This window comes from Nelusetta ayraudi, unplaced genomic scaffold (genome assembly GCF_046127955.1).
Source record: "Nelusetta ayraudi isolate G7.1 ecotype Tasmania unplaced genomic scaffold, CSIRO-AGI_Nayr_v1 ptg000136l, whole genome shotgun sequence".
In the NCBI taxonomy this organism is placed as follows: domain Eukaryota; kingdom Metazoa; phylum Chordata; class Actinopteri; order Tetraodontiformes; family Monacanthidae; genus Nelusetta; species Nelusetta ayraudi.
In genome coordinates this window covers 2,384,545-2,406,427 of record NW_027466186.1, presented here as the reverse complement: position 1 = coordinate 2,406,427, position 21,883 = coordinate 2,384,545, and the positions used below count along the sequence as shown (strand labels likewise).

Genomic DNA, 21,883 nt, shown 5'->3' with positions numbered 1-21,883 from the left:
TTGCGGCGGTAATACGAGGCGGCACGCTGTATTCACATGTCAGTCAGCGCACGCTCTCAAGGCTGACGTCTTCACATGCACGCAAGCTATTGCAAATTTTCAAAGGGTTTCTTTCGGGGCAATTTTATCTGTCTGTTAGTTTTCTCTGCAAAAGTGCAGCGTATTCCGCACTGTTTTATTGCTTTTTGTTATTCAGTCTATATTTGCCTATTTTAATTTATCATATGCCTATTTTGCATTCCGCATCATTTTCATTCATTGAAAATTAGCATAACTGGGTGACTGCCTGGTAGTATAGCGGGTTGTGTACATTGTTTTATCGTAAGAACGCTTGGCAGGACTTTCTGAATTTGGTTTTACAATAACCTGTTCAGCAGGCCACACGAATGGGTGTGTAAACAGCAGTACAATGCCGGATTGTTCACCAATTATTCACCGACTGTCTGACGCCTGAGATCAGGCATCGAGGCGCAAAAAACTGAATATGGTAAAAGCACCAGCGTGTTTACACATGCGGAGATATTACCCTGCAAAAAGTAGCAACGGAAAGGGAACAAAGATTAAGCCGATGTAATCCAGGCCATTAACACATGCAGCAAAAAACATCAGAACACAGAAATGTGCTGACTAAGACTTGCAACTAGTGAGCCACGCCACTGATTTTTCACTCATTTCATGATACCGATAACCATACAGGTCCTGTGTGTAATGGAATAACTGTATGTTACTCTGAAAGAAAATCCTGCTAAAACAAGTTTTGTGCAGATTGTGGAAGATTTGCCACCTAAAATGAACACACACACACACACACACACACACACACACACAGAAAGAGAAAGACAAAAACATGACTCCGTGTCACTCATTCGGTCTTTTCATGCAGCATTGTCTGCAGCTGTTGCTATATGTCCACTTTTAATGTGTGCATGCGTGCAGTCGCACACGTAGCGTCGTTTGAGTGCACCTGGCAACTGCGGGCGCACGTTGCACAAGTTACTGACATGCGTCCCCAGGAAAACGGCCTCAGAAAAGAGCCCAAAGACTCGCAGCGCCACAGGAAATTTGCACCAGCTCCTCCGTCAGAGAGCAAAACGAGACACCAACCGACGAGGTGTATTTTTTTTCTTCTTCTGGGAAAAAAAAAAAAAAAAAAAGAAACGAAAAGAAAATTGCGGACAGGGTTTTTATGCATGCATGTGTGATCCCGTGTAGGTTTTTCTAGTTCTGGACCGTGACACTTTATCCGTCCTCTATTAAAATCCCTGAATCCAAACTTGCGGTATTCAATCATTTTGATTAAAAGCCGCGCTCTCTAACAGAAGTGTCGGGAGTGGAGCTGCGCGGCAGGCCCGCCACGTTTGAGAATTCATATATTTTCATAAACTTTTAACAATGTCAATGAGACACGTCTTCAATCTTTGGCCACGCGACGGCTGGGGCATTCAATCTTTCTTTAGCTTTTTCGACAGAAAATTTGAATACGAGCGCAGTGTTATTAATGTGACAGTTCATGTGGAGGGCTTCACGGAGGGATTTGTGAGAGGTTTTTTTTATATATATATATTTATATATATTTTTTTTATTATTAGTTTTGGAGACACTTGAAGCAGAGAGAGAAGAGAAGCACGCTCCGTTAGGTCAAACGCCCGCTTCCCCCCCGCGTTCCCGTCTGCCAGTGACGTTTACATTTTAATTTTGCACGCCCAATTAACAGCACTAACTAACCGGGGACATTAATTCCTGCCTAAGCTTCGATATTAAAGAAACAAATCTATTTTTTCCCTCCCGCCCAGGCCGCAAATCTCTTATTTATTTATCATTTTTGCTTGTGCAGAGCTCCAATTCTTTTTATTGGATTGCATGCAAATCAATATCGGTCTAATGCTGATTTATTCAGTATTGCACCGATATCTGCTCTGACTTGCTTTAAGTGGCTGGTTGAACGCTGGTTGACTATCCTCCGACGAAAATTGTTTTTCCTACTTCAATTCATTTTTTTTTCTTTTTTGTTTTTTTTTAAATCCATCTCCTCTTTTTTTTTTTAACCACATCCCTCAAATGTTGCTCCATTTATATTTATCTATTTATTTTTTCCTGTGAAGAGCTCAGTTTCCTCCCCCGCCATCAGGTCGGCCTTCTGTTTGAGAGCGAACTGGAGTGATTGAAGCGCGATGACTCGGCGTTGGTCGGAGTTAAATTTAGGCCGTCCGGCTGATTGCCCTTGATGCCGCAAAGAGCAGTGCCGGCCTGATGCGAAATGATTCGTCAGTGCCAGATCAATGTGCACGTCTTGGACCGACTGGAGGGGTGGGGGGGGTCGGCTACATGATCCACGACAGGCGGCGGCGGGAGGAGCAGCGGCGCAGCCAGTCGTTGTATTGAGCGTCTGTTGTCTTTGACACATCTTTGGTGTCACGGCTGGTGCCACCGCGGCGCCTGAGAAACGGGCCGTCTCCCCCCCCCTCCTTCCCCCCCGTCCCCCCCGTCCGTCCGTCCATGTAGCTTTTATTACCAATCTCCGGTTTCATGCCATCATAACGCCGGGGCACTTTATCAGCGTTTAGTTCGCCGGGGTCCATGTCCGTCTGTCAATAGAGCAGCTGAGCGCTGAGCGCGCTCGGCTTGGTGAGATCACACTGGTACTTTGTATTGTGTGTGTGTGTGTGTGTACACACCCATCAATGTTTGCATTTCCATCTGCTGAAATACAGTGACGGCAAATCACACGCGCGAATACACACACACACACACATGCGCGCACTTTTTTTTTTTTTGGGGGGGGGGGGTTCAAATCTCGCTAAACTTTTTATTTCTGTTTGCAGTGGCCGAGTGCGAACCAGCGACCGCGACCGTGTTGAATAGATCCTGGAAACAGTTGAACTGAAGCTGATATGTGACAGCAGGACCTTTGCTGTTGTTCCCCTTCTTTCATTTCACATCTTCCGAGCCTCAAAATAAAAGAGTTTTTGTAACCATCAGCTGTAGGACCTGCGGTCGCTTGTCACCGTAACATTCTGCGAAGAATTGGTCTCACTCTGGTGAATGGTTGTTCACCTTGTTTGGAGTTTTTTGACTGAAGTATGTTATTTGTTAACATTTTTTAAATACAAATTCTCATTGGTACAATACACACATTATCAGACATAATCTAAGTTATTAGGATTATTAGGTCTCATATGCCAAGTTATTACAGGCCGACACCACCTCTTCACCTGTGGGTGGTGCTGGGAGTTCAACTGCTCACACACGAAGGGAATGAGCCTGGCTGTGCTTAGCATGAATCAAAACTGGGCGACAATTTGAATTTTTCATGTGGACATCCTTGTTTTTCCTGAAACGGCCTCGCGCCCGACTTTTTCCCCTTTCATTTCACCTGAGCTTGCCCGCGCCTTGTGTTGCGTGCATGTTCTCCCTGGTTTGTTCGGGATGTTGGGGGGCGGGTTGGTAACCTGAGCTTGCTCTAGCACTAAGCTTGCAGCCTCCACTGCCGGCCTCTTGTCTTGTCAGGAGAATGGATGGAGTCCGTCCTCCACCTCAGTGAGAAGCGGCCGGGACGCCGAGCGCCCGAACGCACTGGATAACAGATAGACACGGACGCAGCACATCCCTGCTGGGGCTCTAAGAGGGGGGCTCCTCAGTCGCTCTGTGTGTTTTTGTGCCTGCGCCGCTACCTGTGTGTGTGTGTGTGTGTGTGTGTGTGTGTGTGTGTGTGTGTGTGTGTGTGTGTGTGTATTCCAATCCCGTGGTCGTTTGTAACCCTGGCACTCTGATAGCACCTGCTGCCCGGCCCAGGCAGCCCAGTAATGATGCAGACTGATGATGTTAATAAGAGGAGTGCCCCCCTCGGCTACACGCGCCGGGGCAGGGCTCGCACGCACATACATACATACGTGCGTGCGTGCGTGCGTGCGTGCAGTTCATACGTGAAGTAGTTCAAACCGCGTGAAAGCGCCTCCCGAACGCAGCCGCGTTTAAAACCTCACACGGCGGGTTTTTTGCTGCAGGTGGGAGGCGATGGGGGAAGGGAAGGGGGTGGGGGTGGGCGGGGGAGGGTGCCTCCCATCTATCTGAACTTAGATATGGATGTAATGGCGGGAATAAAAATGTGTCGGCCCGCGTGGCGGGAAAAAAAGCCGGAAGGCGATTATCGTGTGTGCGCGCGGCGACGATCCGCTTCCTCTTATTTGGCCGATAAACATCAGCAATTGCTCCTCCCTCGCACACGCAGGTACGGACTCGCGGCCGCTTCCCCCCCCCCCTTTTTTTTTATAATCTGCGTGTCGTGGCTTCCCGGCGCTGGGGTTTGTTTGTTGGTCTGCGGTCTGGCAGAGTTTCTAATCTCGCCACTGCTGCGTGGCGCGGGTCGCTAGTCTCCCTCCTCGTCCCTCGCTTTTATTATTTCATTATTTCGCCCCAACAAGCATGGAGGGAAATTGATGGAGTCGCTGCGACGGCGACGGCGACGTCAGCGCGGCGCGCCCTCTCCCACTGCTCCTCCTCCTCCTCCTCCACCTCCTCTTCCTCTTCCTCCCCCACCTCCGCCCTGTGCGTCCCGCTCGCTCCGTCCGCCCATCGCGAGGAGGCGAAGGGGGTTTTTCTGCGGGAAAAGCTGACGGAGAGCTTGTTTTAACAGCGTCAAGGTCAGCGAGTCGGAGCCTCGCAAGCAGCCGTCACGCCAGCCTCGCCGGCCCGGGTCTGCGCCTCTGCGTGCGTGCGCGCGTGTGCGTGTGTATTACAGCACCGTGGCATCTCCGTGGCAGATTTATACCTCGCCGTGCACCTTCAATAATTCAATAACCATGCCTGTTTCTGCTCCCCGGCTCTGCGTGTCATTACGGTGCAGGGCTAAATGCCACCAGGCTCCGTCCGTTTCTTCTCCGGCTCTGCCCCCCCCCCCCCCCCCCCCCCAAAACCCTCCACCCTCCCCACCCCCGGCTTTTTTTTTCTTTCTCTTTTTGCAGCGTCTGGAACGCCGCTAACAGCGTGCGGGAAAAGCTGGCTGGCCTCGTACTCAGCTGCTGCGACCCCGGCTCAGTTTTTTTTATATCCGGTCCCTCCCCTGCCCTGCCACCCCCTCCCCTCACACACACGCACACCTTCCCACCACCACCACCACCGCCCCCCCCCCCGCCCGCACCATGGCGACACTCGGCGGTCGACCATCGACCGCGACAAGTATCGGAATCAGTCAGTTCCGTCGTTCCTCCTCCTCCCACTTTGTTTTTTTTTTTTACGGGCCCGTCGATGCCTCCTCCTTCACTCCCCTCTCCTCCCTCCACCTCCCAGCCCTCCACCCACCCCTGTGGTGCGGTGCTGTTTTAACCCTCCTGACCCCCTCCCCCCCTCGCTCAGCTGCGGTCTGGACATCCGTGACTCCTCCTGGTATTACGGAGCTCCTTCAATCTCTCCCATCGATCCCCCTCCTCCTCTGTTGCTATGTGCCTCAACCTCTCTCTGACCCATCCTCCACCGCCTCGCAGTCCCCCGTCTCGTAATGCGGCCCGGCCCGGCGCTGTGTGTGTGTCTGCGTGCACGCGCGTGCACGCGGCCGGCGCTGGGCTGCTGACCTGAGTGATGAGCGGTGACCCTCCGGCTGGCGCCTGGCGTCCTCCTCGCTCCTATTGATTCGATCTGGGGTTTCATACAGTAGCCGCCTCACGTGACTCTGTCATTTACTGTCTCTCCTCTGTCTCTGACCTGTCCTGCGCTCGTGCACGCGCGGTCGCCTCCGGAGCGCGCCAGTCCGTTCGTTAACAGCTCGACGTCGCCGATGAACGCAGAGAAGGAGGTTAAAAGGAGTCCGTATTCACTTCCCCAAACCCCTACCAACGCACTGTACGTGCGGTAGAAAATGAGCGTAATTAAGAGACAACAGATGCGGCGGCTGCTGCTGCTGCTGCTGCTGCTGCTGCTGCTGCTGCTGCTGCTGCTGCTGCAGCTCGTGTCGTTTAGCTCGCGGCGACAGCATGAGTCAGCAGGCGTGATCAGAGAGAGGAGACGAGGACGCGGCCGACGACTTTGATTTGACGGATTCTCGTCTCGCAGCCTCTGGTAAACAGCGTCCCGTGGAACAAAAAAACTAGACCTCCCGCGCGTGCGCGTGCACATGCGCGCGCCCGCCTGCCTCCCCACTCCGTCTTTGCCACAGTAATGCTCAGGTTAAGTGTAGTTGCAGGCTATTATACATCATTAGGGTAAGTAAGGCTCAGGCGGCGCGGCAAGAGAAATGGACTCGCGGAGACGCTTCATTCCTCACCAGGCGCGGCTGAAATAGGACCTGACGTCACGCTCGCTCGCGCAGGCACGCACGCATACACACACACGCTCATACACAGGGCTACAAACTGCTGCTGCCCGGAGAAAAGCAGCTCCAGCCACTTATCCAGTCAGTCAGTCACAAATCACCCTGTCAATCAGCCGCTTTACGAGGCGAGAGCCTCCTCGCCACCGTCCCGCCCGCCTGACGGAAATTAAAGCGTCTTAATGGCCGGATGTGAGGCTTTTATTGTGTTTTCACACTTTTTATGACGCATGTTAACAGCGGCGCGCTGCCGATGCGGAGTGCGGTCACTCCATCCCGCCGCATCAATTAGAGCCCGTCGCCTGCCGGGTGCGGGTGTAAACCTTTTATTGAAATTGAGGAAAATTCCCGGCCGTTAAAAGTTTTTTCTGGAGCGTCGGCCGCTGGTGAGTCGCTGCAGTTAAAGGGCCAGTTCACCCGGGAATGTTGTCCGACTCAGCACTTGCCGCTTTTCACGTTTTTCACATCGTTCTGAAGTTTCATCATTGGGGAGGACTTCATCCTCGAGCGGTTTTGTGTGTTACCGACTGTTACTCAATGGTCAATGATTGGATTGTAAACGTTTTTAAAAGTTAGAACTTCGTTTCAAAAAGTAGTTAAATAGCTTTTAACCTCTTCACAGTATGACCGGTCTCCCCTAGGAAGTGTTCGATCAACCCATGCGATCACTTTCAAAAAAGTTTTGACTTGAACGGAAAAAAAATTGTTTTTGAGTCGTGAAGGGAAACAAATTATTTTGATTGATTTGTGGAATTAACAAAACCGTCAAACAGCCACAAGGCTGTTGCTGAGATCTTGGGAGTTAATTTCTGACGCCGAGTCCTCGGTTCAAGGGTGACGTACGAGGCCTGCGTATTTCAACACAAAATAGAAGTGGGGGATTTACAGGGTGCACTGAAACGTGGCATGATGTACCAGCTGGGACCCGCGAGCCTCGCCAGAAGTTGTTTGTTAAAGTTTACGACGCGAACCCGAGCTCCTCGGTGACCCGACTGGGCGTTTCATGCTAGAAATGAAACGCAGGTGCTCCCTTTCATGGATCAGTGTATTTATCTGCTTTGTTCTAACTTTTTGCTTTTCGGCCTCGGGCAAAAAGGCGCACGCCCGCGAGTCCGCCGTGCGTCTGCATATAAAGGGGGCTTGGCCGCGTCCTCTGCGCGGAGAACCTGATCTCCAGCTGGGTAAGGTGATGGATGAAAGGAGGGCAGGAAAAAGACTAATTATTCTCATTACAGGACGTATAAAAATCAATGCCCCTCCTTGCGAGGGGGAGGCGGTGGTCCCCGCCGATCACTGTAGTTATTGCATAGGAGTGGATTTTGTCGGAATTGCTGGCGGTGGGCGAAGGCGCGGCCGAGCCGATCACATTTGAATGCTAATTCCGATAAAGGACAGTTAGATTAATAGATGTGGCCGTCCAGCGCTTGTACTTCCACCCTGCAAACTGGTGGAGGTGGTGGTGGTGGTGGAGGTGGTGGTGGGGCGCGTTCCATATTGAAGCTTTAAATGCAATTAAACGGGAAATGCAGGGCAAAGAAATGAGGGGTGGGGAGGGTGGGAGATATTTCCCCAATTTTTTCAGATTAAAGCTGGAAATTTCATTAGCGGGGGAGCATATTTTACACAGGCAATTACAAGGTTAATACATCTTCAACATCCCCCCTTAAAGCCCTCATAAATTTGCTCTGGGATTTACTTGTTTTATTTTAGTTTGTTGGGGTGCGCACAAAGTCTGTGCTGTGTACACACACACACACACACACACACACACGCAAACATAGTTTGTTTGTTCTTTTGTTTCTTAAAGCACAACACAGTACTTTGGCACCTAATTGGAGTATTATTATTAACTGTAAAAATTAGTACTATACATACTTTAATACTTGGTATATTTAGACTTGTTTTTGGTGTGTGGGTAATGTGGGTTTGCAGCAGAGCCTTAAGCATTTTGAATGTGACTGTGTCTTTTTATACTGTGACTGTTTTGTTGTGTTGAACCATAGTTTATGTTGGACACCCTTGAAAACCACACGTTTCATCTCAAGGAGCTTTGAACGAATGACCTTGTTATCACATTGATCCTGCCACTTCCTCCGCGTTCCGCTTCCACATGCTCAATATTGAACCAAACCAACTTCTCTAACTGTCTGCGGTGTCACAAATCCTGCTTGAATCAGGGTGCGGCCACGCACGCGGGAACCGTATCGCCCTGCAGCGTTACGTTCGGCTGGAGGAAAAAGCAAAAAAAAAAAAAGTGGGAGAACGGCGTGGAGTTCAAACAGTAGGAGGAGTTTATCCTCGCCGATTGAGCAGCTGCTTCACACACAAAACAACCAGAGTCGTTTGCGACACGGCGGCGGCGGCGGCGGCGCTCTCCTCTGCGTTCGCTCGCCGTCAGGCTGCTTCCCTCTGATTTGGGCCGCCGAGTCGTCAGCGCCGCCACGCCGTTTGATAGGAATTCAACAGTGAGGCAAATTGGCGGAGCCGCGGAGGGCGGATCGACAGCGAGCAGACAAGCTGGGAAAGAGGCGGGGAGCAGAGGAGGCAGTGTGAAAGATAAAGAGCGAGCGAGATGGAGATGATGGTGATGATGGAGAGAGAGAGAGGAGAGAGAGGAGAGAGAGAGAGAGAGAGAGAGAGAGAGAGAGGAGAGAGAGAGGCCGCGCTGGTTTATATAACATCTCCAGAATGGTCTTTGGCAGGCGTCAGCGTGGGGGTGGCATTGGGGGGGAGGGGGATGAGCCATCAATCACTCCATCTGTGTAAAATCACGCGCCGACTCCAATATTGCTAAATATTTATGCTGTCACGCACACACAAACACACACAGGCGCGCACACACACACACACACACACACACACACACACACACACACGTGAAAAGCGCCATTCATTAGGGGCCTTCTCAGGCCTGTCAGCCCCGAGACGGAGATGAGAGCAGCAACCTCCCACCGCGCCCGCCTCTTCTCGGCCCTATATATAGAGCCGCCGGGCAGATAAATATCAGCGTTGGGTAAATACCCGGTAAACACGGCGGAGAGGATCGGAGGGACGACGCTAAGCAGACGCCCGAGCGAGCGAGCAAGCGAGCGTCTCCTGGCGAGTCAGCGTGAGTCAGTGGGCGGGGGAACAATGGGCCACTCAGTCACGTGACGTATGGTGTTGGTGGTGGTGGAGGGGGGGGGCGGCCGCAGCGCTGCGCGGTGGGAAGAGAAGTAGGTTAAGTGTGCACCGGGCGATGGCCACCTGAAACGAGTCAGTCTTTGGCAGAATCCGTCCTTGAGGCTCTCCGACCGTCTCGCCCTCGTTGAGCTCGCCGTGCGTCAAGCTGGAGGATTCGTGAGGCTCTGTCCCTTCTTGACCAGACGCAACTGAACCATTACGATTTTCGCCGAAAAAAACCTTTTTGTTGCGGCGCGGCGGCTCTCGGCCGATCTAACGTGACCCTGTTTTATAGGTTGTGAATGAAAAAGTAAGGAGAATACGGCTCGCGCATAAAAAATGTGTTTCGGCCGCGGGGCGTCTATGAATATTCTTTGAATGCCTCTAACTCGTAATTACCCTCATTATAAACTAACCTTCTACCTGTTCCGTTCTGTTTGAAAGACTCTGTTCGCATTAAACGTAAAGAAAAATACACTTATGTATTTTAACCATATAGAATCACTGAAAAAGAATATATGTATCTATTCATTAGCTATTGAAAAGCATTTGTGTTTTACTTACTTCTGAAGGAGGCGGCAACAAACTGGCATCGCTGATGTAAGTGGAGAGATGCGAGATGCGCTTACAAAGAAGGATGAGATTCTTATAGTTTGCAGCTTTCTAGCTTTAAATCCTTGATACACACTCTTTGTTCAAATTTGCAAAACTGATAACAGAGTCAAGCTTAAGTTCATGATTTGGTGCCATGGGTTTGGTCAAAAATTCTAACTGGAATTGGTGACACCAGTCACACATCCTAGAAGGCCGACTGTAAAATGAAGTGGTGAAGAGAGAGTGACCGTTAAAAAAAATTGCAATGAGTCTAGAAACATTTAGATACTATTTTATTTAAAGAAACTTCACAGTCTCTCTTCCCCAATGTTTTCGAAACATTTTCAAGGTTTCTTTTTTGTCACGCGTCATCATTATTAATATGGCATTTCTTTTGAAGACCATTACGACCATTATTCTGACACTAGATTAAGATGTCGTAGGGCCTCATCACTGTTTGCAAATCCAAAAAAAAGAAGAAGAGGAAGAAGGAAGAGGCAGAATTTCAGAGCAGGCCGTCTAATTTTAATCTGAATACTTGAACTGACTTTAAGACGAGCTTGGGATAAGAAAAAAGATTCCTGTCGTGTGTGGTGATTGTTGTCAAGTTTGAAGGTTTAAGTCTCTTGTCCCCTCCCCTCCCCCCCCCAAGTCCTGTCTTGTCCCCTGACTTTTCCCATTGCAGTCTAAATCTGTTTCCTTTGTCTGTGTTCGTCTTTATCCTCAACCCAATTCGTTCATCCGTGACTTCATTTATCCACTGATTTTGCCTCCTCTTCTTTTATTATTATTTTTTTCTTAAATTCTGAAGCCATTATGTCCCGACTATTCATTTCATCCGCCTTGACGGACCTCAGATCAGCGCGCCGGCCCGGCCTTGGCAACAAAAAGACATCGGCAACATCATCTTCACAATGTAATTACAGGAATGGGGGGAGAAATTTCATTTTGATTAGCGAAAAAGCTTTTATTCTCAAACTCACATCCATAATTAATCATTAAATCATGTGAGCGTGAGCGGGGGATGGGGGGGTGGCGGAGGGGGGTGGAGGACAAACACATTGTGAGGAGGGAGGATGGAGGGATGGATGGAGAGAAAGAGAAGGGGGGGGGGTGTGTGTGTGTGTAATTATCTGCAGAAGTTCGACATCCCCAGTAAATCCACGGAGCCGTCTGACATGGCTAATTAAGGAAGCAATCAAAGGTCCACCTCCAGAGATTTTGAGGCGGAGACGAGGGGGAGAGAGCGAAGGACACGGGCCAGAGAGATGTGAGGGAGCCTAATGGGGAGACGGCAGGAGAACGCGGCCAAGGAGGAGGAGTGTTGTGATCTTTGTTATTTGTTTAATATGTCAAACTTCCCTCTTGGATTGGCGGACGAGGCGTCTCCCCCCCCTCCCCCCCCCCCCGCCCCACCCCCCCTTCCTCCTCTCTGCCCTCGCATCCCCGCTTCAGTCAGGAGTCTCCGCTCTGATCATCTCTCTGCAGACAGCCGGCAACGGCAGCTCGGGTTTCAACAAAGAAGATGTCCTGCTCGTCCGTCTTGTCAAACCTCCTATAGAGAGCGTTTTCAGCTCGTCCACGCACGCACGCCGGCCTAATGAGCAGAAAGAGATGTTTGGCCGTTGCAAAACAGAGCTCTCGCTCCGGAAAACCACAGGAGGAGATCGGAATGAAGGAGCTACGTCAGTTGTGAGCAGCGTTTCCTGACGCTGAAAACACAAACTGATCATCTCAGCTCATCAGATTTCACCTAATGGAACGATTTCTTAATTTCGACACAGGTTTTTGTTAATTTGTTCATTATTTCCGACCGTCCATGTTTCAACTTTGTGGGGAAAACTCTGTTCTTACAGTGTTATTCCCACTGAACAAGCCTTGGAAGCGCTAAAGCCGAGCTAATGGGCCTGAGATAAAGAGGTGAGCGGCGGCGGCAGCGGCAAAGCGCAGACTGCTTCCCCAATAACAAAAAAACCCTGCTCTCTTTCTCTCCCTCTGTTTTTCCCACTAAGTCTCTCTCTATTGTCTGTCCGCCCTCTCTCCTCTCTCCCTCTGGGGGCGAGGACCTGAGGGACACGAGGTGGCTGGAGTTAGTTTGGACCAGATTATACTCTGGCTCGCTCTCTGTCAGCAGAAAAAGAGCTGAGAGCGGGATACCGACCTCCGACCACTGGTGTGTGTCTGCGTGCGTGCGTGCGTGCACGTTGTGTACTCTCACCTATTAAGCCCTTTTCACCTCCCTGGTTGGACTCCTATATCTCACTGTGTGTCTTGGGCTGCCGTGATAAACACCGTAACTGACCGTCACGTCCAATTTCCTCCGACTTTTCTTCTTCCGCCTCTGTTGCTTTTTTGTGACCAGCATATCCTCTCACTTATCTTGCGCTCCTGCCAACGAATTAAAATACCAAGCGGCGCACTTCCCCTCTAATACGCTGTTGCATGTTAGACGTGTATGGGGTCGCGACGTCAAGTTGATGTAGATAATGCCCCAGTCTACATTTGATGGTGAATTCCCACCGGTGGAAGTTAATTCAACCTTGTTGCTCGCCACGAAACGACAAGCCGAGCGCGCTTGCGCACTGTTTAAACCTGCGCACTTCTAAAACATCCTGCCTGTGTTATTGTTAAGTCTGGCTGGAAATCACAAGCGCTCCTTTCTCTTTGATTGCATCCAACTGACCGAAAAATTCTTACTGGCAGGATCCGGGAACAGCGAGACAAACTGTAATGCAAACCATTTGTGGCGTCTCCGTCTGATAGCGCAGAGCGGAGCAGGGCTTCTCCATTTGGGCTTCCTCCCTTCTTTCGGTCTCCGCTCGGACTCACTCGCCATCTCAGCTCCCTCCTCCCAGTCTGACGAAACCCCTCGGAAACCCCTCTTTAGCGAGGCACCGTGAACTGTCTTGTTTCCGCACGAACCAGCAAATACCGACGAAAAGCAGGACCTTGTCCTCGAGTGTGTGAGGGAATTTGAACAGAGACGGACCTTTCAAGGGTCATAATCGTCTTTTGGAAAAAAAAAAAAAAAAAAAAATCTGGACTTGATCGACACGTCGGCCGACAACATGATGCCAAACGCATGTCCTCTTTCTTTTCTGCTCGGTAATGGATTAACACCGGCCCCTCCGGAGACGCCGCAGCCCAGAAGGCCCTCTGTCACTCGCGCCCTCGTTCTCGGCTGCTTGTTCGCCCTTGGAATGTATGGGGAGCGTCTCCATCTCTCTCCGGCTCTGCCCCGTCCGCCCGGTGTCAATCTGGCGACTGTATAATTGGTTGTTTTTTGGTCGGCCGGCCCGTCCCGCCTGGCGTTGATGCATGGCGTTTTGTAAAGGTGACAGCAGCGGCTGTCGACCGCCAGACAAAGGAGAGCCGTCACCGGCCGGACCTCGGCCGACCCGCTTGTTTGTGAGCACATGCACGGACGCGGTCGGACACGTACGCATGCATACACACACACACACACACACACACACAAACACACTGGAAACATGCAGCTTTGCCTCACAGTCTGGCTCAGAGAGGCAGGAAAGGTCGGCAAGCAACAACCACAACGCACACACACACACACACACACACACACACGCACAATAAGATGATTGTTGTCTAATGTTTTGCAAAGCAATAAAATAATATTGCCAGAAAATTGCACTCACATTTTTCATTTTCCAAGTATGTACAAACTCTTGTTGCGTAAATTTAATAATCGTTTATATGTGAGACATTAATAGATGCACACCACTTTTATATAATCACACACGCACTCGTGCACACACACACACACTGTGCACTGCTGTAAATCTCCTGCTCTGACATTTAAAAGCATTGTAGCAACCAACCACAGAAGCACTAAAATTGCAATAAAAGTAAATGAGTGAATGAAAGTTTTGCCTCGGTCACGTTTTAAAGACTGTTCAGCAACACTGTGTAACTTGCCTATACGTTAGAATGATTCCCAGTGACTTGACGTGGGCAGAATTGCACCCATGCTATTGTCACAGGACACCTTGTTGGTCTATATTTAGGATTCCTCACACAAGCCGTCCTGTCTGAACAGGTACTGGTGACGCACTCCTCCACCAGCCTGCACGCTGTGTCAGCGGCAGGAGTGCCAGTCTGCCCACTGCAAGTCGGTCAATCAATCATGTCACTTTTAAGGTGGTAAAAAAAAGTATTTATTATAAAAGTTCTGCTTTAGAAGTAAACTACTAATGCTATTTTGTAAAACTCTTCATTTTCAGTGAACTCAAGATTATTGCTTACTTATATATATATAATATATATAATATATATATATATATGAAGTTAAACGTTGTGTTTGTCCTGAAAGAGCAACTTCCAAACTTATATTATTTTTTATCACCCAGGCTCGCACACAGTGGAACACAGTGGTTTGCACACCTTAGCCAGTGACCTGGTTACAACCTACAGCTGACACATTCTATCTTCTGAGCAGTGTCACCTTCAAATGCCTGGACATGACACATGTGCAAAGCTCTTTCTCAGTGGAAGGGAAAGAAATAGCCCTGACAAAGAGAAGCCACACACACACACACACACACACACACGTGTCAAGTCTCCACTCTCTTTACATCCCACCACCTTTGTATGGAGTTATGACTGATGCCTGTATGTAGCTCGTTAATGTGACAGCCAATTACCTCCTGACTATTAGTTTTTTTATTTTGGTTTCCCCTCTTCCTTTGTTCAGCTTCGATGCAGATTAATAGGCAGCAGCCTTTGCTTGGACTCTTGCCTTTGTCTTCCACAGAAGCGCAGTTTTTTTTTTTTTGTTGTTTTTTTCCGCTCTATGGAGAAACAGGCGGGAATTTAACATGGGGCCACATTCAGATCAATTCCAGGTTTTCGGGATTAAAACCAGACGAATGTCCTTGTGAGAATAAAGGGGGGGGGGGGAAACCCGCTGGCCCATGCGTGTGCTCGCCTGATTAAATGTGCAACGCGCAAGCGAGCTTACATTTGCAGCCAGCTGACCTGCGTTCCGGCGAGCGTAATTGATTGTGTGCGCGCCAGTGTCTCGGTGTTAAGGTTAATTTCTCTAACTGCTGGTAAGTGCTGTCTGACCGCTCCCCCGGCGGCCTCTCCCAGCTGAAGTAAAGCCACTTAGAGGCCCGAGGCCGCCGCCGCCGGCCGGTTTCCATTGATCCGCTGATCAATACTCGCATCTGTACCCAACGCTGAGCAGGCGGAGCCCGGCGCGCTAACCTGACGCCGCCACAGCGCCTGCTGCGGGGCAACGTCGCACAATTCCGGTTGCAAAGCCCAGTCCAGGGATACTTGAGGGTCCAGGGATACTTGATCCGTCTCTGGCAGAATGAGGTTTGGATAACATTGTCCTGACCATTCAGACTGACTGATTCACATATCAACAAGATGAATTCCACATTTCCCTGAAAAAAAAAAAAAAAGAGTGGTGGGGGGAGGGGGGGTAGTCTCTCGAAGCAGCCGGTTCAAAACAGTTGGCGGGTCATTAGACGAAACTTCTGTCTGTGAAAAGAGTGTTTGCGCTTCCTGTTGCTACAAGGAGACGTTCAATGTGAATCGCTGCCTCGGGGTGAGCTGCAAGCACTGCCGTGTTTACTGCTAAACTCTTTCCAGAGTTAGTTCGGGTTTCAGAAACTTTATGCCGCTGTTTTTAAATGAGGAAACCTCGCCCGTTTTCTGATAGGAGTGCGGCAAAACTCCTCCAGCCGCCAGGATTTACAAGCTCGCAGACAGGAGACGACTTGTCACGGGCGACACGGTGGCCCGGCGGATCGCGCTGTCACCTGCTGGCGGGAAGATTGTGGGTTCGATTCCGATCCCGCGGCCTCTCTGTGTGGAGTTTAAATGTTCTCCCCTGTATCTCACCGGGTTCTCCCACTTCCTCCCACGGTCCAAACACAAGCACTTGGCAGCTCCCAGTTGTCCGTAGGTGTGTTTGTGTGAGTGAGTGTGGACGGTTGTTTGTCTGTGTGTTTGCCTCAAGATAAACTGGCGACTTGTCCAGGATGTTCTCTGCCTTCACATTTAAACAGCTTGAGGCAGGAGGATCCGTGAAAGACGATGGATGGATAGGTGGAATGGTGGATGGATGGATGGATTGGTGGATGGAGGGATTGGTGGATGAGTAACTTCATCGGTAACTTGAGATGATAGAAAAAAAAAATCACCTTGCTAATGTTAAATACACAAAAGTGTTTGCCAGGCCCAAAGATTCTCCTTGAGGATTGTTTTTTCTTTGGCTTCTTGAGCAAGCGGGCGCACACGCGCTTGGACTGACCGACTTTCCAGACTTGCACTTGAACCCTGGAGCTTTTTCTGTCACCGCGAAAATCCAAGTTGCACCTTTTCCAATTCTCCCGCCGCTTTGTTCCTCTCAGGAAGCCTCCATCTTTGCCCCCATCGCGGCCAATAAAGCAGTCTGGCGCGCTCTCGCTCTGGCTCCCCACCCCCCTCCCTCCCGTCCTCTTCCCCTCGCACGCCCTCTCTCCTACTTCCTGTTAAAGGACCCAGCCAGTCAGAACACTCAGAACACATATTAAACAGGCATCAGCCTCTCGCCGGGACCAAATCACGCTGTTCAAATGTTGTTCTTCCACCGGGAGCGCGGGACAAGCCAAGAGATGGGATGTGCAACATTAACTTGATTCACGGCGGCGGCGACTGAGTGACACTCCATAAACCTCAGCGGGCCTCCGCCGCCGCCCCAGCCAACGGCGCCCCACGGCTAATGTGAGGCGCACCGGCAGCCTTGCCACCCTCACAGCGGTGCGCGCACACACGTGAGCCCATGCGGCGACCGGCACGTACACTGCCAGTCAGAAGTTTGGACACGCCTTCTCATGCAATGGTGTCTCTTTCATTTTAGTGGCTGTTTACGGACAGTAGATTCTCACTTAAGGGACCAAAACATCGATCGAACAACAAAAACAAACAAAAAAATGTGACATAACTCAAAAGCGTTTCATATTTTCATTTCTTCAAAATTTCTTCTAAATGCTTTCTTTGCTACATAATTACGCATATATATTTTGCTCATATATTTGTTGTCTTCAATATGTATCTACAATGTAGAAAGGAGTCAAGATAAAGAGAAACTGTTACGTGAGAAGGTGTTTCCAAACTTCTGACTGGTAGTGTATATGCAAAAAAAGAACGCACACGCACGACACGAGCGCCGCCTGACCTTAACGGTCCGCCCACGTATCGGTATGTTCGCACGGCGTTCAGAGGAAAGAAAAATAAAAAATTGAAGTTCGTGCGTCAACACATATTTGGCACCAAACGGCGAAACCGCCAGCCAGGAGTTCACACGCTAATGGCTCTTTGTCTGTAACGCATGCACACACACACGCACACGCACACACACACACACACACACACACACACACACACACACACACACACACAGAGTTCGGAACAGGTTTTATGATAATGCAGCTGAGACCTCGTCCTCTCAGCCCGACCTCTCGGCTCGTAGCACTTTAGCGTAGGCAGTTAGCATTGGCCTCGTAGCTCCACGCTAACTGGCTCACCGCTCTCTCTCCCGCTCAAAGTGCTAACTTCCTCTGGCTGCCTCCTGCCTCCCCGCAACGCTAACCCCCAATTTGCACCAAAAGCGTCTGTGGAGTGCTCGCAGCTACTAAAACTACCTGGGTTGTCGCGCGATCTTGCAATCCTTGCGTGAACCGATGGGCCGGTACGGAGCGGTTGCACCGCGGACGCTTTTGCTGTAAATTGGGGGTAACTGCCGCTTTAGTTTGTCACTCGAGATGCGACTGCGGCGCCGTCCGGATTGATATTTACAGTGTGCTGCCGCCTGTGTGTCACAGGGGAGAGTTTTTATTCATTTATTTATTTATTTTGCCAGTCGCCTAACAACCTACGACAAATGCACGAGAGAGGATGTTGTCTCTTTTTTGTTGTTGTTGTCGCTGTTTGTTCAGAATCGGAGCCGCGCGCTTATTTATACACACATGCAAAATTGGATATACAACACCCCATTAAGTATTTGAGCTATGATACATAGTGTGGCCCTGATATTATTCTAAATGAGGCCCAAGGGGACCAGGAAAGGCTGCTTGATATTGGAAAAACTGACTGTGGGATTTTTTTTTTTTTTCTCCCTGCAATAAATACTGCAGTAAAGAAAAGGGAATTTCACCGGATTCATGCAGTCCACTATTTAATCAGCAGCTCTTAAAATATTGTAACAACGGGCAAGAAAGGGACTAAGTTTCTTTTTTTTTTCCTTTTTGTAACGGCAGACAAACTTTAGTATTACTTTTCAGCTTCCCACTGTAAGCCCCACGCAAAATGTATTTTTCTTATTTAAACACTCTGAAGTTCCGCATCCCGCAAACACGAGACGTTTTATTGCTTTCCTTTCATCGGATTCAGGAAAGAGCCAAACAGGGCGTCGCTGGTCTGGTGTGACGCCCGGCTTCCAGGCAACGAGCCGGTGGACGTCGTCAGTCGTCCGCTGAGAGCGGAGCCTGCGTCTCCCTCAGCTGAACTCCCACTTTCCGATCACATTTCTGACCTCGGGTTCAGGGTTTTAGATGTCTGCGGGAGATAAGGCTATCGGTGATTGATGAGTTTGTTCCTGTGAGCGCCGGAGGATCCCTGTGATTTCCTCGCACGCGTTCTCACTGAACCGAACCTTCATCTGAAACGTCAGGAGCCGGGGCGAGAAAAACAATACAGGTTTCTTATGATTTCCTAAAAATGTTCGAGGCAAACCTTTCTTTTCTTTTCTTTTTTTTTTTTTTTTGAATTTCAGAGGTTTTCATCAGCCTGCGAATATACAGAAGCTTCACTCCAACACGACAAGCTTCCTGCGAGGCGTAAACTGGCTCCTCTCGTCCCCGTCGCAGAGTCCCGTCTTTTTTTTCTCTCTCTCTTTTCTTGCGATTAGCCTACAGGTGTCTGAGCCAGGCGGCGTATCAACAATGGCATTTCTAACACTGTTGCTATCACCTTGGAGACGTCATGGCAACCTGTCATCTGAGAGGGCACAGCGTGGCTCAATTAGCACCAGGCTGATCTCGCCGCACACTCGTCTGCCATCATATTGTCTCCTCGCTCTCTCTCTCCCTCCATGTATTAATTGGCACAAATATCCAAGGTGTTGCGTCACATTTTACATAAACTTTGCTTTTCCGGGAACTCTTTCTGTTTTTTTTTCCTCCCCTTCCTTCTGGCTGTGGCTTTGGTGCGTGTCGCAGTGGACAGAGAACATTTCGAGGGCTGAAAGGCGACTGGCCGTGTCTTCTACTGACTGTCCAAAAGCTAATTTGCTTATTTTTTCCCTGGATCTGCTCCTGACCATCTTTTCTGATTATTAATGTATAGTCCACTTTTGGACTGGAGTTCCTTTTCCTCATTAGAATTTGCTGTTTTATCCAAATTCCCTTGAGACGTTTTAGTTTACTTTCTCGATGAACAATATGTACATATCAATAAGTTTAAATCTCAGTTGATGAAAGTCGAGTGTGGGGTGCCTCAGGGCTCAGTGCTGGGATCATTGTTGTTCAAACACAAGATGAATCAAAGAAACTTAAGAGTTGGTATGATTTCATCAAACTTACAGAGTATTTTTTCTAAATATTTGTATGTAGATTTTACATATATATTTTTTCTCCATTTTTTTTTCTCCTATGAGGTGGGTCACCAAAACACTCCATTGTCCATTGTTATAGAGCTGTGTTGCCAAATCTGTTTTGTTTTTGTTTTGTTTTTTTGCGCAAGCATTATTTTTTTTTTACATATTTTATTCATTATTTTTTGTCGTTCTTTTAACCTGTTCAGATAAATAAAAGAAATGAAATGAAACCAACTTGGAACAGGAGAATAAAATGGCTCTGACCCCACTGTCCAACGTGTCTCCTTCTTCCTCACAGGCATCGTGTCCAAGTCCTTCGAGTGCCGCCTGAAGGGCCAGGGTGCGGCGTACGTGGAGACCGAGGCCCAGGAGGCCCAGGAGGCCGAGGTGTCGGGCCAGGACGTGCAGCAGGTCATCATCATCCAGGGCTACGGCGAAGGCGACATGGCCATCGACCAGGCGCTGGAGCAGTCGGCCGCCGCCACCCTGCAGACGCTGGCCATGGCGGGCCAGGTGGCCGAGGTGCTGCACATCACCGAGGACGGCCAGGTCATCGCTTCGGGCAGGGAGGTGGCGTCCGCCGGCGCCCACCTGGTCGGAGGCACCACCCAGTACGTGGTGCTGGAGTCGGGGGAGGCCAAGGGAAGGCTGCAGGCCGTGACCGCGGTGGCGGCGGCGGCAGTAGGAGGAGGAGGAGGTGGAGGCGGAGCTGCCGGGCAGGGCCACGTGGTCTCCGAGTCGTCCACGGCACTGGACGCCCTGCTCAGCGCCGTCAGCGAGATGGGCCACCAGGAGGAGGAGGTGCACGAGGAGGCGGCCGTCATGCACAAGGTGGTGGTGGGCGAGGTGCAGGAGGAGGGCCAGCCGAGTTTGAAGCCGGATGAGGCAGAGGAGGAGGAGGAGCAGGGGGAGGAGGGGCGGGAAGTGCACGAGGAGGTGCACGTCATCCAGGAGCGAGGGCAGGAGGGCATGCAGGAGGGCATGCAGGAGGTGCTGCAGCTGGCCGCCTCCCAGATGATGAAGGAGGGCCTGACCCAGGTCATCGTCAACGACGAGGGCACCCACTACATCGTGACGGAGCTGGACAACTGCACCCTGCAGGTGGAGGAGAACGTGTACGCGGCGACGGTAGGAGGAGGAGAAGGAGGAGGAGAGGGGGGGGAGGCGCAGCAGGCGGAGCAGCAGGTGGGGGAGGAGATGGTGGTTTACGTGGACGGAGCCGAGCACAACATCGTGCTGGAAGGTTGACTGGGAGGATGAACGCTCTTCATGAAATGTCTCCACTTTGATTCAGTCAGACGCTTGATTTTTTATTTTATTTTTTGGTTTGCTGTTTTTTTTGTGTGTGTTTGTGTTTCGTTGTTCATTCTATGTTTGGCTTTGCTACACTCAGGTTCAGAGGGTCGATGGCGGAATGTTAAAGGGCAAACTTGTATTTCCTGCATCCACTTGTATTTTCCTTTTCTTTTTTTTTGTCCAAAAAAGTACATTTGAATTCTGTTTTTGTTGTTCCGTAGCCTCGTCTTTTCCCTGACGATGAATAATTTTGCTTCAGTTTTTCCTTTGTGATAGTAGACTGTTAGCCCTTGTGTCTGAGGAGACAAGGCTAATTTCCTCATTTCCTCACGTTCATTTTTTTCCATTTCATTTCATTTGCCGTCGAACTGTAATGAAAGGATGCAATTTAATTTTAGACCTCTGTAAGAAAAATCGAGTTGATATTCATGCTTTTTTGGGGTTTTTTATTTTCTCCAGCGTTGTGTGTGAGCTCAGCTCTTCTAAGAAAAAAAAAAAAGAAAAAAAAGGGAGTGAAAAAATAATGTGCAAATCCATTTCTGACAATAAAGATAGAGCCTAATTTTTACTCATTGTGTCAAGGGCCGTTGTAATTGCTGTCAGTCATCACGCATTCTAACCCTCCGCGCTGCGATTACATCGTGTGTGTGTGTGTGTGTGTGTGTGTGTGTGTGCGTGTCTGTCTGTCTGTCTGTCTGTCTGTGTTGGTGGAGGGAAGGGGGAGTGCAGCATCAGACCACAGCGCGTTGCACGCGCCGACGGATGGCGCCCATCGCATCGCGCCCGCTGATCACCAGCCGCCGTCATTATCATCACCATTATCATTATCATCATCATCATGATCGCCGCCGCCGCCGCCGCCATCCTCTCTCCTCCAGCCCATCAGGCCCATTCTGTTCATTGCATTCAACATGCTTTCGCCG

General features: G+C 49.9%; 1 protein-coding gene across 1 annotated transcript in view; it reads left to right on the top strand.

Moving 5' to 3' along the window:
- znf407 (zinc finger protein 407) overlaps window positions 1–21,528 on the top strand; it is a 148,980-nt gene extending 127,452 nt beyond the window's left edge. Inside the window, exon 10 of the mRNA XM_076012918.1 lies at window positions 19,963–21,528. Coding sequence (XP_075869033.1) covers window positions 19,963–20,912 — 950 coding nt within the window. The 3' untranslated portion in view covers window positions 20,913–21,528. The remainder of the gene's footprint in view (window positions 1–19,962) is intronic.
- The last annotated feature ends 355 nt before the right edge of the window (window positions 21,529–21,883 follow it).